This window comes from Theropithecus gelada, chromosome 16, assembly GCF_003255815.1.
Source record: "Theropithecus gelada isolate Dixy chromosome 16, Tgel_1.0, whole genome shotgun sequence".
NCBI classification, from domain to species: domain Eukaryota; kingdom Metazoa; phylum Chordata; class Mammalia; order Primates; family Cercopithecidae; genus Theropithecus; species Theropithecus gelada.
The window spans coordinates 71,644,402-71,659,650 of NC_037684.1; the positions used below are offsets into that span (position 1 = coordinate 71,644,402).

The 15,249-nt window shown below is 37.5% G+C and overlaps 1 protein-coding gene across 1 annotated transcript in view; it reads right to left on the bottom strand.

Moving 5' to 3' along the window:
• TEKT3 (tektin 3) overlaps positions 1 to 14,277 on the bottom strand; it is a 35,705-nt gene extending 21,428 nt beyond the window's left edge. The window contains exons 1-3 of the mRNA XM_025362743.1: positions 14,155 to 14,277; positions 6,122 to 6,729; positions 2,842 to 2,925 (exon numbers count right to left, since the gene is read on the bottom strand). Coding sequence (XP_025218528.1) covers positions 2,842 to 2,925; positions 6,122 to 6,700 — 663 coding nt within the window. The 5' untranslated portion in view covers positions 6,701 to 6,729; positions 14,155 to 14,277. The remainder of the gene's footprint in view (positions 1 to 2,841; positions 2,926 to 6,121; positions 6,730 to 14,154) is intronic.
• Positions 14,278 to 15,249: the final 972 nt, after the last annotated feature.

The window sequence follows — 15,249 nt, forward strand, 5'->3', positions numbered from 1 at the left end:
CCATTGATATTTTTAAAACCTTTGCCAGGTGATTCTAATGTGTAGCCAGGTTTGAGAGCCACTACTCAAGTAATGGAAACACTAAATGTAGCCAAGTACCAACAAAATATCTGTTGGAAATATCATAGTGTGTTTGTGGGCAAGCTGATGAAGTTCAGCTGTTAGAACTGCCTTAAAATTTATTTCATACAGAACATCTCAGGATTAGTGAGAACAAAAGGCCAAAGGAGAGACAATGGTAAATTCCTATCCAGTTAGGATGACAAAGTAGATGACAGATTATTTTAAGGCTTGTGAGATTCATCAAAGGCTGGGAAAGAAGAAAGAGGAGAGCGGAGACCCATCACTGCAAAACTATTTCATTCAGAATGTTCTATTTCTTTTTTTTTTTTTTTTTTTTTTGAGATGGAGTCTCGCTCTGTCGCCCAGGCTGGAGTGCAGTGGTCGGATCTCAGCTCACTGCAAGCTCCACCTCCTGGGTTTATGCCATTATCCTGCCTCAGCCTCCTGAGTAGCTGGGATTACAGGCGCCCACCACCGCGCCCGGCTAGTTTTTTGTATTTTTTAGTAGAGACGGGGTTTCACCATGTTAGCCAGGATGGTCTCAATCTCCTGATCTCGGGATCTGCCCATCTTGGCCTCCCATAGTGCTGGGATTACAGGCTTGAGCCACCATGCCAGACTGGTTTATTTTATTTTTAGAGGCAGAATCTTGCTGTGTTGCCCAGGCTGGAATGCATTGGCATGATCACAGCCCACTGCAGAATGTTCTATTTCTAACCACTCCTGTCCAGCCACAGGGACAGTGACTTTTACAGTAGATTTACAAAACCTTTCGGTAGTAGCCAAAGCTTTCCCGAGTATATTATTTCAACTCAGAGTTCTCTCAGAGAAGCAGACAGTAGAGGAAAGGAGAGAGCAAAGAAAAAAAGTCTGCTTGTCATCTTTAATGTCATGGGTCACTAAGAAAATTTAAGTGATGTTAAAGGAGAGCATTGATGCCATGTGGGGATAAAATTACTCTGAGGACTGGGCTGCTACCTTGTCATACTTACTTTCCTACCAAGGACTCAATTCTCACCAAGGACCAATTAAAAAAAGGCAAAGAGGTAGGAATCTGCAAAGCTTGTTCAGGGACAGAGAAGATGGATTCACTCCAGTGGAAATTCTGTGATTCAGATGGAAATGAAGCTGAGAAATGAGGGAGTCAGTCAAGGGAGGCCTTAGCGGATTTTTCTCCTGCAGAAATTAGGGAGTCAAGGAAGAATTCGTAGCAGAGGGAAGAAACTCTTGAGAATATATAGGACAGATCCAAGGGAAACTTGGGGAAGGAAAGGCGCTTTGGAATTTCTTATTAACCAGATATTTTTTTAAAAGAGCTGGAAATTGATGAAAGGAGTTTGGGAGACAACAGGCAGCAAGCCATGATGATGAAGGAACACTGGTACCATCAATAGAAAGGGACAGGCAATAGGCTAAGCAGGCTTTATGAATGTGAACCAGAAAAAAAAAAAAAAAAAAAAAGTTACCAAACTAAAAAATGTTTGGCAAGTACTTAGGAACGCAGAACTAATGCTTTATAAAGTGCCTGGGCTGAAAAAAGAGATTGGGAAGGGCTCCAGGTACATGATCCCTGAAGTCTTAAGAAATGATAGAGATCTGTGGTAACAAGTCTAAGAAGTGAAGATTAGAGAAATTAGAACTAAACCAGATTTAATTGGTGGAAGGTGGAAGACAGATTAGTGTGAGAATCAGCAGAGTAGTGCAGATGCAACTGTGAGTTTCTGGATGGCAATTTGGCTATATATCAAAAGCTTTCAAATGCATAGAATCTTTGGCATATCAATTACACTTCCCAAAATATATTCTAAGGAAACAATCAGAAGTACCTACAGTTATCAATAATATTTTTGTATACTGCAGTGCCATTAAAATAGGAAAACAAAGGAGTGGAATAAGGAAACAGTCTAACTATATAAGAAAGGATTGATTGAAAAAAAAAAAGATAGCACCTTTACATTGTAGAACACTGCATAACCATTAAAAATCATGTCTTAAAAGAATATCTAGGCCAGGTGTGGTGGCTCACGTCTGTAATCCCAGCACTTTGGGAGGCTGAGGCGGGCAGATCATGAGGTCGGGAGTTCAAGACCAGCCTGGCCAACATGGCGAAATCCCATCTCTGCTAAAAATACATAAATTAGCCAGACATGGTGGGAGGTGCCTGCAATCCCAGCTACTTGGGAGGCTAGGCAGGAGAATCGCTTGAACCTCAGAGGCGGAGGTTGCAATGAGCTGAGATCATGCCACCATACTCCAGACTGGGCAATAAGAGCAAGACTCCGTCTTAAAAAAAAAAAAAAAAAAAAAGAAGGCATATCTAATGATATAGTAAAAATTACCCCAATATAAATTTAGATGACTATACACTATTCAAATTTATAAATACAATGATTCGAGTCTTGAAGACATATCTGAGCATCATTGTATAAATTAGGTGGTGCCTATCTAAGAATGATTAATAAAAAGATGCAACGGAATGGTAGGGAAAAAAGCATGATTAATAAAAAAAACTGAAATACTCCAAAATTAATAGTGATTTCTGTCTAATACAGCTTCAAGTGATTTTTATCTTTATTTACTCTTGTTTGCATTTTTCATATTCTCAATGAATATATATTATAACCAAGAAAAACATGTCTTTGCTAAATGCTGTCAACATCTGATATGATAATGCTTTACTTATAAGTCATTTTATGTAACATCCTTTTTTACTTCTACATATTCAACACACATTTACAACTAAGCTGCTTGTGACTGATGCATTTCCCCCATATTTACCGTCAGCAGTTGTGTTTCGACTTCATCGTGAACTAGATCGATTCCCATTCTCTTTTCTCGATGAAATAGACATTCCCGGGCTACCTACAGATACACAGATAATGGAAAGCACTAATAAAAATTGACAATCCATGACTAGCAGCTCTAATAATTTGTTTCAAAAATAAGGCAATAGATACTTCCAATACCAACTTTTCCAGCCCTTTTATGAAAATCTAGCCTGAAACAGACTGTAACAACTAAATGAATCTCTGCTACTAGTTCAAAGTTAAAGAGGTAGCTCTTCAAAATAGTTTGAAAATATTCCTAATTTGGAAATTTGACAAAACGAAGCAGATGGCATTTACTTGATCCCCACAAATTAGCATCTGAGGGCATTAGTTGGCATTAGTTTCTTCAGGTGAGACAGTTCAATAACATGAGACACAAGTCTTCAAGATATTATTTCTAAATATTTTCTACTGAGAATAGGTAGAAATGAATGATTATCTCTAAAAACATCAAAATATTTGTGTTGCCAAAAGTTCCAGTGACTATTTTTAAAGTGTCATTTATTGTTTTCCCAATTATCAGAATAATATGCCTTTACTCACTAAAGAGAAAAAATACAGAAAAGTAGAAAATATGATTTAGCCATACTCCTATTACTACTTTGTTTGTTTGTTTGTTTTAACAAGATAGAGGTTATAATGTTCATACAGCTTTATATTATGCTTTTTAGTATTGACATTAAATAGTAGACCCAAATCATGAAATATTCTTTGAGACAAAGTATGTTAGTGGCTCTAATGGAAAACAGCTTAAATTTCTAACGATAAATTATGTATGAAAGAACATTATGCAGCAGTTAAAATGCTTTTTTCAAAGACTATTTCATCACTTAGGACTCCCAAATAATATTAAATTTTTAAAAGCATAAAATATAATGATATGTATACTATAATCCAGATATACTATCATTGAACAAAATCTTTGAGCGAATCTCTAATTGTTTAATAGTATCACTTACCAGAAGAAGAATTAAAAGGTAGAGGGAAACTCTGATTATCTTAATATATATTACCAAACTGCTTTCCAGGAAATTTCTACCAATCCATAGCCCCACCAGTAATATATGAAAGTGTCCATTTTCTCCTCCTATGGCAGCTCTAAATGTTACACATTTTCATTATTGCAAGTTTGATAGGCCAAAGGTAGTTATTTCATTGATCTAATTTGTATTTTATCATTAAGCTTTAACATTTTTTCCTATATTTGTTGATTGCCTGTATTTTCTCTTTGGAAGCTTATCTGTTCATGTGACTCATTTTAAAAAGGACTTTCCAATACTGTGTTGACAATAAATTTTCAAACACACAGAACATCTGCACAAAAGCTGCAGAAAAAATTCCAATTAGAACCATCTTTCTGAAAGTAGTCATCACTGAAAGGGTTACTAAGAGAAGAAACTGAATCTGCACTGGAAATTAAGAAAGTAGCTATCATTTTAAGGATATTTTCAATTCTTAAAGGCAATCGGGGGTAGAATGAACTGTAGAATAAATCAATATTTCAGAAGAATCTGTGGCTCAGGGAAGGTGTAGAATCCCTTCTGATTCTAAACAAAATTTTATGATGAACTAATTCAAAAAGATCATTAGTGAACTATCAACTGTTCTCAGGATTCCTGGGGATTGTGTGCCTCTGTGTGTGTTTCTGTATAGTGGGGAGGGGTTGCAATAGGAAGTGACAGTGCGCAGAGTGCCCCAAGAAACTCCTCCACCCACCAGACTTCCAGTTCCTTGATTCTCTAAACTCTTCTACTACAGACGCCATGGTAGAGACCTACGGGAAGTGCTCATCGCATGGGAGTAAGTCATGCAAACATGAAGAAAAATGGTGCTAGCTGTGCTCATCAAAATGTATACTTCTAAAATAATTTCTATAATTTGCACATCTTCAAACATGGAATGTCTTCTTTCTTTTTTTTTTTTTTTTTTTTTTGAGACGCTGTGTCACCCAGGCTGAAGTGCAGTGGCGTGATCTCGGCTCACTGCAAGCTCCGCCTCCCAGGTTCAGGCCATTCTCCTGCCTCAGCCTCCGAGTAGCTGGGACTACAGGCGCCCGCCACCACGCCCGGCTAGTTTTTTGTATTTTTAGTAGAGACGGGGTTTCACCATGAATGTCTTCTTTCAATGGAGGAGGGTGGAGAGGGGCTGGAGGGCCCATTGCATAGCCTGAGGGCTAGAGGTGACTTAAGCCCATTCAGAAGCCTGGTCAGAGGCCAGTAACCAACTGAAATGCTCCCTACATTACTATGGCAACTGGCCTAATCTCAGCCCCATTTTTCTACTTAGTCAAGCAAATTCCATGTTCTAAGATGGTCTCATTTGATGATGTCACTACGTCTTGAAAGGGAATCGTAACACATACACAGGATGCATTTCATGATACAGACTAAAAAAATTAAGTTTTTGGTTGTATAAATAAAGTTTTGGTTGTAAAATAAAGTTTTTGGTTGTATAAATAATCAAATATTGTTTATTTTAATTTAGGGACAACAGTGATGAAGCAGCCTATTTAAGAGATAAGATGGTCATATGGTTTGGATGTGTGTCCCTGCACAAATCTCAATTCAAATTGTAATCCCCAATGTTGGGGGTGGGGCCTGGTGGGAGGTGATTGGATCATGGGGGTAGATCCCTCATGAATGGTTTAGCACCATCCACTCAGCGCTGTTCGCTGTTCTCAGGATAGTGAAGGAGTTCTCTGGAGATCTAGTTGTTTAAAAGTGTGTGGCACCTTCCCCCTTTCCCTCTTGCCGCTGGACCCTTCAAGATACCTGCTCCTCCTTTGCCTTCCACCATGATTGGAAGCTTCCTGAGGGCTCCCCAGAAGCAGAAGCCACTGTTTCCTATACAGCCTGTAGAACCAGGTGCCAATTAAACCTCTTTTCTTTATAAATTACTGAGCCTCAGGTATTTCTTTATAGCAATGTGAGAATGGCAGAATACAGATGGCATGTTCACCTCAAAACGTTGTGTATCCTAATGGTGTCTCTGTAATTGGCCTTCTTTGCTTTGCATTCAGAATTATTTCTTAAAGTGGTTGTTCTTACAGTGTATAATGCATAAAAAAAAATAGACGTGGTTTTGCCATTGCTGAAACCAGTCGCAGATTTATTGACGGGAGTTGGCTTCTACAGAGAATTAAAACATAATTCAATATATAAATAACCACAGTAACTCAACCAGTGGGTTAAAATCATAAAACTGCAGTGCCTTCTATCCTAAGGTCTCACCTGAAGAGGGGCTTCAGTCTCCATCAAAGCCCGCTCCAGTCTTTTCTTCACATCAGTAAGTGCATTTGTCTCTCCAATCATTTCATCCAACTCATGAATGATTTCAGATTTCCAAAACCCTATGTCATTGACACGTTCTCCCAGATTTTGGGTTGTGTCTGCCTGGGTTTTTCTTGTTTGTTGATATTTGTCTTGAATCAGGCGAGATGTATCTACTCTTAGTTTCTCCGAATTATGTCGGGAAGTGTTGGACTCTTGATAGTTGGTTAAATTGGACCTGTACCAGTCATCTGGTGTGTATCTTGTGAAGAAGGTGGTTCTGTTGGAAACAAAGGGAAGCATGGCATTCTCGGACACCCTCTGTGATCTGGTGCAGTACGGGGCCACGCTTGGGTAACTGGAGGCCACTTTGTAGTATGTGCTGGGTCTCCAAGGAAGGCTCAGGCTATGGGTCAAATTGGAGTGGGGAAAGCGGTCCCTGTAGCTTGAGGCCATGGTACTGATGGCTGGTAGAAAGTTGGTTGGTGTTGGTCTAGGGTGGGCGTAAGTTGACGTTAAAGTACAACCTACGCGTTCCATGATGCCAAAACACTATTTGTAAATCTCTCCTGTTAAAAAATGAAAAGTAAAATAAGACAGTCACATAAATTAATCTCTGGTGAAACATACAGCTCCGAACACATTAGATGCTTGTTCTCATTTGTTATTCACATTCACCATTGATAATATAGTCCAACAAAGTTTTTTTTTTTAATCTCCGTGTCTCTAGAATGTATTAAGATCACATTTTTATTGGCCATTTGAACTTTTGAATTTTTATAAAAATTATGAGAGTAATATTGTCTTATTGTAACAAATTCAAATTAGGAGCCTAAACTATGCATCTTAACGGATAGGGATTCAAAAAACAGCATTCTCACTTCAGGTCAGGAGTTCGAGACCAGCCTAGCCAACTAGACGAAATGCCGTCTCTACTAAAAATACAAAAATTAGCCAACTGTTGTGGCAGGCACCTGCAATCCCATCTACTCAGGAGGCTGAGGCAGGAGAATTGCTTCAACCCAGTGGCAGGGGTGGGGGCCAGATAGATTGCAGTGAGCTGAGATCGCGCCACTGCACTCCAGCCTGGGGCTACAGAGAGACTCCGTCTAAAAAATAAATAAATAAATAGATTTCCGTCTCAAACCATGATAGAGTAGTGAAAACTAGACTTAGCCTCTTATATCTAAAAATCTAGACTACTGATTTTAGACATTGGACAATGGACAGCACAGGACTCTGAGCCATGACAAAAGAGAAACAAATAAGGTGAGTCCACCTATTTACTAGCTATGTGACATTGGGCAAATTGCTTAACCTCTCTGTGCCTTGGTTGCTTCACTATATATAAATAATAGGGAATAATAATAGCACTTCCTTCTTTGGACTGTTGTGAGCAGTGGTAGCAGCAGGGGATTGCTTGGCAACTCCCCACCCCTGCCCCCACAAGTCATCCTAAATAAACACTCCTTCTGGATGACAATGGTGTGGTTCATATGCAAACACAGCTCAAGGCAAGTACCTGGATCTCCTTTCCTGGCAACCTGCAACCTGTAAGCACCTCCAACGTATAATAGAAATCCTAGGGAAGCCATGGGGTTATGAGGGCTAAGACAATGCTAAGTATTTAGAAGGCTTAGCACAGTGTCCGGCACATAGAAAGTGTGCAATAGATCTTAACTTCTTAAATTGCTACCTCAGAGAAGTAGATAATGTAAAAGATAAATATCCTTCCTCCTCGCAAGGTGAACTCCTCAGAAGTAGCCACTAAATAGTTCATTAATAGTTGTATCTTTCCAGATTTTTCCTATTCATATACCAACATATGTATTATTTATATTTTATATACCTCTACCTATATACCATCTATACCTGTATATAAAGCTTTTTAATACAAAAATTGAATTATCCTAATCATTGTATATATCATTGTAGATCATGCTTTTTTTTTTTAACTTAAGTATATTTTCTGGGCCACTGCCCTTGTTAGAACACACAGATCTACTGATCTACTTCATTCTTTTTACCAGTTTCATTGTCTGAAACTTTTGATCCTTATAATTCCAGAAAGTCAAGGATGCCACAGATCATAACATATCTTTTAGCATTTAAATGTCATTCTGTTTTGGGGTTAATGTCTATGGACTTGTTTACTAAAAAGGAAAAATACAATCAGATCCAATTCTATGCACTGCTCAGAAAAATAAACATTCTTTAGTGACTACTAAAATAGCTATGTCTTGAGGACTTTGGTACCCAAATACAAAATAATCTATCTGTAGAATTGTGCTCAAGTCACAATCCCCACAGATCATATGATAAAATATCCACCCATGGCCCTGTGCTTATACAACCCTAGTTCTCTTTCTGCTAAATTCTTTCTTCCTACAGCCCCCAACCATGTTATACTGGCCAAACTTACAGACTGATGGTGAAAACAAAAGCCTTAGTGACCACTTGCAGTTCTTTGCTTCAATTTGAAACTTAACTATTACTTTTTGAAAAAGGAAATTTAAAGTACTGAGACCTTAGGGTCCTTAAGATTATCTTCAGTTTCAACCCCTTCCCCATGTCAGATCAATATATAATCTGGTTTACTTCTAGCAAGAAACTTCAAGTGGTGATAGACCACTCCTACTTTGCTTTATTTTATTTTACTTTATTTTATTTTACTTTTAGACGGAGTCTCACTCTGTCACCCAGACTCGAGTGCAGTGGTGCGATCTCGGCTCACTGCAAGCTCCACCTCCCAGGTTCATGCCATTCTCCTGCCTCAGCCTCCCGAGTAGCTGGGACTACAGGTGCCCACCACCATACCCGGCTAATTTTTCTGTATTTTTAGTAGAGTCAGGGTTTCACCTTGTTAGCCAGGATGGTCTCAATCTCCTGACCTCGTGATCCACCTGCCTCGGCCTCCCAAAGTGCTGGAATTACAGGTATGAGCCACCACCACGCTGGGCTGGTTTATTTTATTTTTAGAGACAGAATCTTGCTGTGTTGCCCAGGCTGGAATGCACTGACATGATCACAGCCCACTGCAGCCTTGAACTCCTAGGCTCAAGCAATCCTCCCAAGTAGCTGGAGCTACAAACACACACCACCATGCCTGGCTAATTTTATTTATTTATTTTAGTAGAGATGAGCAGGTTTCACTATGTTGCCCAGGCTAGTCTCAAACTCTGGCCACAAGTGATCTCCCACCTCAACTTCCCAAAGTGCTGGGATTACAGGCATGAGCCATCCTGGCCAGCCTGCTGAATTCTTGACAATGAGAGATCCAGAAACCAGTAGCTCACTTCATCCTTCAACCATGGAATTTCACGTGTAGAATGCCATCTGAGTTTTCCCAGCATTTGTTATATTGGCATCTTGAGACATCTCAACCCATGTTTGAACCATAAGTCATCTGCTCCGGGGGTGATATCTGAAGATGCAAGGGTTTATACACCAGATGAGATAAGTGGACTGAGAAAAACAAATATAGTTTACAAAAGCACCTGGTGATTTGTTTTTTAATTGGAGGTGAGATTTGTCTCAGAATCTGGGATCTAAAGCATAAAGCATAGTGGTTTAGAGATCACAGAAGTAGAATTTCTCACGTACGGCAGTCAGTTTCATATGGAGAGATAATATTTTACAGCCACAACTGAAGTTCTAGTTCTACCAGCCATCTCGTACGTCATTCAGGAAGACTGAATAAAAGACATCACGTGGGGATGGTTTCACCAAAGTATTCCACTGTCATGCATTTTGGGCCATTAATGGTCAAGAAAACCAAGACTGTCATGAACTAAAAACTACTTAAAAACTGAAAACTGACTTCTACCTCCAACCGTGAGAGAATAATAAAAACCAGACTTAGCTTCTTATACCTAAAAACCTAGACAAAATATATGAAATAACTGCATTCAGACCTCAGACAACAGGCATCATAAGACTCTGATCCTTGAAAGAAGGGAAACAAATAAGGTGAGCCCTCTGATTGTCAAGGCATTGTACCCAAAGACAATTTTCAGACAATGAGAAAAAACGTGAAAACTGAACAGAGCCTGGCAGCCTTTGTGAGTTGAGAAAGTGATCAGAACTCGGGAAGGCTGAGAAAGCTAGAAACTGTAAAGCAGGTTTATGGAATAAAGTGAGCTATGCAGACATAGAGATCCAGAAATCTACATGGGGATCTTTGTCTTTGCTGAGAATAGGCTGCACAGGCATCAAGGAACACTCCACAAACCCTGGCAAAGAGCGATGGCAGAGCTGTTAGCTGAACAATTTCTAGAACTGACAGAGGGTGGAGATACATTATGAACACAAACTAACTAGATTGGAGGGTCACTGGCAACCACCTGGAGCATTCAGGGGAGACACCAGAGAGGCCATACATTAGAGGTAGGGCTTAACTATGCCTGGAGTGAAGGTAATGAAGACTCACTCTAGCAAAGCTTGAAAACAGGTCTCAAAGATATCAAGCTAATCCACAAGTAACTACCTTACAACATCAAGACACTCGAATATGTAACATCACAATGTCCAGCATCCAGTCAAAAACGACCAGACGTAATAAGGAGCACAAAAATGTAACCCCTAAAGAAAACTCAGTCAATGGAAGGAGGCTTAGAAATGGCAGAGATGATGGAACTAGTAAACTGCATTAAAGTATTTGATACAAGGACATTGAGAAGAGAGAAATGGAAGACTAAAGAAGAACCAAATGAACTTTAGGGATAAAACATACAATATTATACTTGTACAACTTCACCACTTGAGATTAACAGCATATTAGAAATTGTAGTAGTAAAGATTGGTGAGCTCAGAGATTTTTTTTTTAACTAAAAAAGAAATTGAAAAGCACCTTGGTAACCTATGGTACAACAGCAAAGGTTCTAATATTAAGGTTTTGCAGTGTCATAAAAAAAAGGAGAAGGACAAAAATATTTGAGGAAATAATGGCCGAATTTTTTCCAAATTTTCTGAAAACTATAAATACCTAGGTCAAAAAGCTCTACAAACTCCAAGAAGATAAATACACACACACACACATGCACACACACACACATGTGCACACACACACAACCCCCTGCTGCCACCACCACTCCAAGGCTCATGATCAAATTGCTGAAAACCAGTGATAAAGAGAAAATCTGAAAATGAGAGAGAAAAGACATATTTGGAAAAAAAGAACAAAGATAAGAATCAGTGCTGAATTATTGTCAGAAACTACCCAGACCAGAAGACAAACAACATTTTTAAAGGGCTGGAAGAAAGTGTAAAGCCTCAAATTCTGTAGCTAGTGAAAATATCCTTCAAAACATGAAGCTGAAATAAAATGTTTTCATAAAAACAAAATCCAGAAGAATTCATCATCAGCAGACCTGCAATAAGAGAACTGTTAAAGGAAATTCTTCAGAGAAAAGGAAATTATACCAGATGGAAAGTTGGATCTACACAAAGAAATGAAGAATGTCAGAAATGGTAAGCATGTGTGTTAATAAGAAACACAAAATCTTTCTAACTTTCAAATTTCTTTAAAAGACCATTATTGAAAGTAAAAATTAAAAAATTGTGGCATTAATAAAATAGAAGTAAATTATATGGTAGCCATAGCACAAATGACAGGAGGGCTTACATGGCCATATTAGATGATAAGGGTCTTATAACTGAAATGAAATAATGTCATTTAAACATACACTGTGATAAGTTAAAAATATGTATTGCAAACTTTAGAGTAGCCAGTTCTCAAAATGTAAACTAAGGACCCATGGGCATGCCTAAGACCTCTTGGGAGGTGAAATGGTCAAAATGGTTTTCATGGTAAATACTCAGATGCTATTTGCCTTTCTCACAAATTTACAACAGAGTTTTTCGGAGGCGACATGATACATACTATCGCAACAGACTGAATGAAGATGAGAGCCCAGCTACTAAGCTAAAAATCACTATGCCAAAAATATAAAATAATACTAAATACTTCTTACTAAATTATTTTTTGTTCCAGAAAATATTTTAATAAAAACATTATGCTAATATATAATGGGTTATTATGGTTATTTTAAAATAATTTATGGTTTTAAATTTCTAGTATAATAAATACAATAGGTATAATCCACATAAGTAAAAGCTCATTGAGGTCCTCAATATTTTTAAGAATGTAAAGGGGTCCTGAGATAAAAGTGTTTTTGAACCACTGACCTGGAGCAGTATCTAAGACTAAAAAACAAGAGTTTTAACCAATAATGAAGGGGAAAAAAATGGAAGACAAAAAAGACTCAATTATTCCAAGAGAAAAGAGAACCAAAAATAAGACAAAGAAAAACCAAATAGAAAAATAATACAAATCCAACTATACTGATAATTAAACAATCCAGTTAAAAGGCACAAATTGTTAGAAATGGTTTTTAAATAGCAATATTGAACTATAATCTGTCTAGGAAAAATCTCATTTTAAATATAAAACACAAAGAAGTTAAAAATAAAAGTATAGACCGGGAGCAGTGGCTCACGCCTGTAATCCCAGCACTTTGAGAGGCCGAGGCGAGTGGATCATGAAGTCAGAAGTTCAAGACCAGCCTGGCCAAATTGGTGAAACCCCAACTCTACTAAAAATACAAAAATTAGCTAGGCATGGTGGCAAGTATCTGTAATCTCAGCTACTCGAGAGGCTGAGGCAGAGAACTGCTTGAACCCGGGAGACGGAGGACCATGCCACTGCACTCCAGGCTAGGCAACAGAGTGAGACTCCATCTCAAAAAAATAAAAATTAAAAAAAATAAATAAAAGTATGAAAAAAAGATAAACTGTTTAAACACTAATCAAAAGAATACAGAAGTGGCTATATTAATATCAAATCAAGTAGACTTCTAAACAAGAAATATTATCGGAGATAGAGAGAAAAATAAGGATAAAGGGATCAGTCAGGGAGATATAACAATATTAAATGTTTATGTAATCATTTACCTAACTTTCAACACCTAAAGCAAAAATTGACAGAACTAAAGTGAGAAATAGACAAATCCACATTATATTTGAATATTTCAACATTTGTCTGTTACTAAATCATAGAACAAGTAAACAAAAAATTGGTTGATACATAGACTATTTGAACAACGTTACAACTAACTGGACCTAATTTGCATCTTTAGAGTGTTTTAGAAAACATTCACCAACGTAGACCATATCATGAGTCACAAACAAGTCTAAATAAACTTAAAATATCAAAATTATACAAAGTATGTTAACTGACCATATCAGAAGTAAGTTAGAAATCAGTAATAGAAAGATATTTGGAAAATCCCCAAATAGTAGCAAATGAAACAACACTCCATACCTCATGAGTCAATAATTACATGGGAAATTATAAAATATTCTTAACTGAATGAAAATGAAAACAGCATAACAAAATTTGTGAGATGCAGCTAAAATCGTTATTAGTGGTAAGTTTATAGCTTTAAGTGTTTACATTAGTAAATAAGAATGAGGTAAAATCAGTGATCTGTGCTTTCATCTTAAAATGCTAGGAAAAAAAAAATAAACCCAAAGTAGAAGGAAGAAAATAATAAAGAGAAAAAAAAAATCGATGAAATAGAAAATAGACAAATAGAAAAGAAAAACAATAGAACTCTATCAATAAAATTGATAAACCACTTGATAGGCTTATCAAAATTAAAAAGAGAAGACAAATTACTAATATCAGCAACAAGAGAGGCAATATTCCCACAAACATTATATAAAGTGAATAAAGCAATATTACTAACAACTTTATGGCAAGAAATTTGACAACATAGGTGAAATGGACAAAATTTTTGAAAGATGTACAAATAACAAAAACTGATTAAAGAAGAGTTAGATAACCTGAGTAGCCCTGTAGTATTTTTTAAAAATTGAATCTACAGTTTAAAAACTTTCCTCAAAGAAAAGTTCAAGCTCCAATGGGTTCACTAGTGAATTCTATCAAACTTTTAAGGAAGAAATACCTCAGTTTTTAAAAACCTATGGCTTACTTTGGTGGTGTGCGTCTTTTACAATGATTAACCTACTCTCTAAATTCTAACTTAGTCAATTTTTTTTTTTTTTTTTTTTTTTTTTTCTGAGCCAGAGTCTCACTCTGTCTCCCAGGCTGGAGTGCAGTGGCGCCATCTTGGCTCACTGCAAGCTCTGCCTCCCGGGTTCACGCCATTCTCCTGCCTCAGCCTCCCGAGTAGCTGGGACTACAGGCACACACCACCACGCCCGGTTAATTTTTTATTATTATTATTTAGTAGAGACGTGGTTTCACCGTGTTAGCCAGGGTGGTCTCTATCTCCTGACCTCGTGATCCGCTCGTCTCTGCCTCCCAAAGTGCTGGGATTACAGGCGTGAGCTACCATGCCCTTCCAGTCAATTCTTAAGAGAGCATGTGCAGCACATACTAGATCATTAACTGATGCTATAAATATCTCATATTCGCAAAGAAACTGAGCAAATTATTTGGAAAAATGACTGAAAATAGTTATGGAAAAATCCCCTAAATTAGGCAATTGTTTTTTATTGTACATTTAATCATGATGTTTTGGTTTGAATGCTCCCCTCTAAAACTCAAGTTGAACTTTAATTACCATTGTGCAGTATTAAGAGGTGAGACTTTTAAGAGGTGATTATGTTATAAGGGGTCTGACCTCATGAATGGAATAATGCTATTATTGTGGGAGTGGATTAGTTATCACAGAATTGGGTTCCTGATAAAATAATAAATTCACCTCCGTTGTCTCTGTCTCTTTCATTCTCTTGTCCTTCTGCCATATTATGATGCAGCAAGAAGACCCTCATGAGGTGTAGCCCCTGAATCTTGGACTTCCCAGCCTCCAGAACTGTGAGTCCAACAAATCTCTGTTCTTTATAAATCACCCAGTATCTGGTATTCTGTTATAGTAGCAGAAAACTAAGACATATGACCAAACAGAATTTTAAGAAATGAGACATGAGCTACAAAGTCAAATACAATGTTTAACTAGGTGCACTTAATTTACGGTCAACAGTTATTTATATACTGAAAAAAATGCTATAATAGTCTTCTATAAATATTAACATGCTAAATATAGAATCAATCACACAGAGAT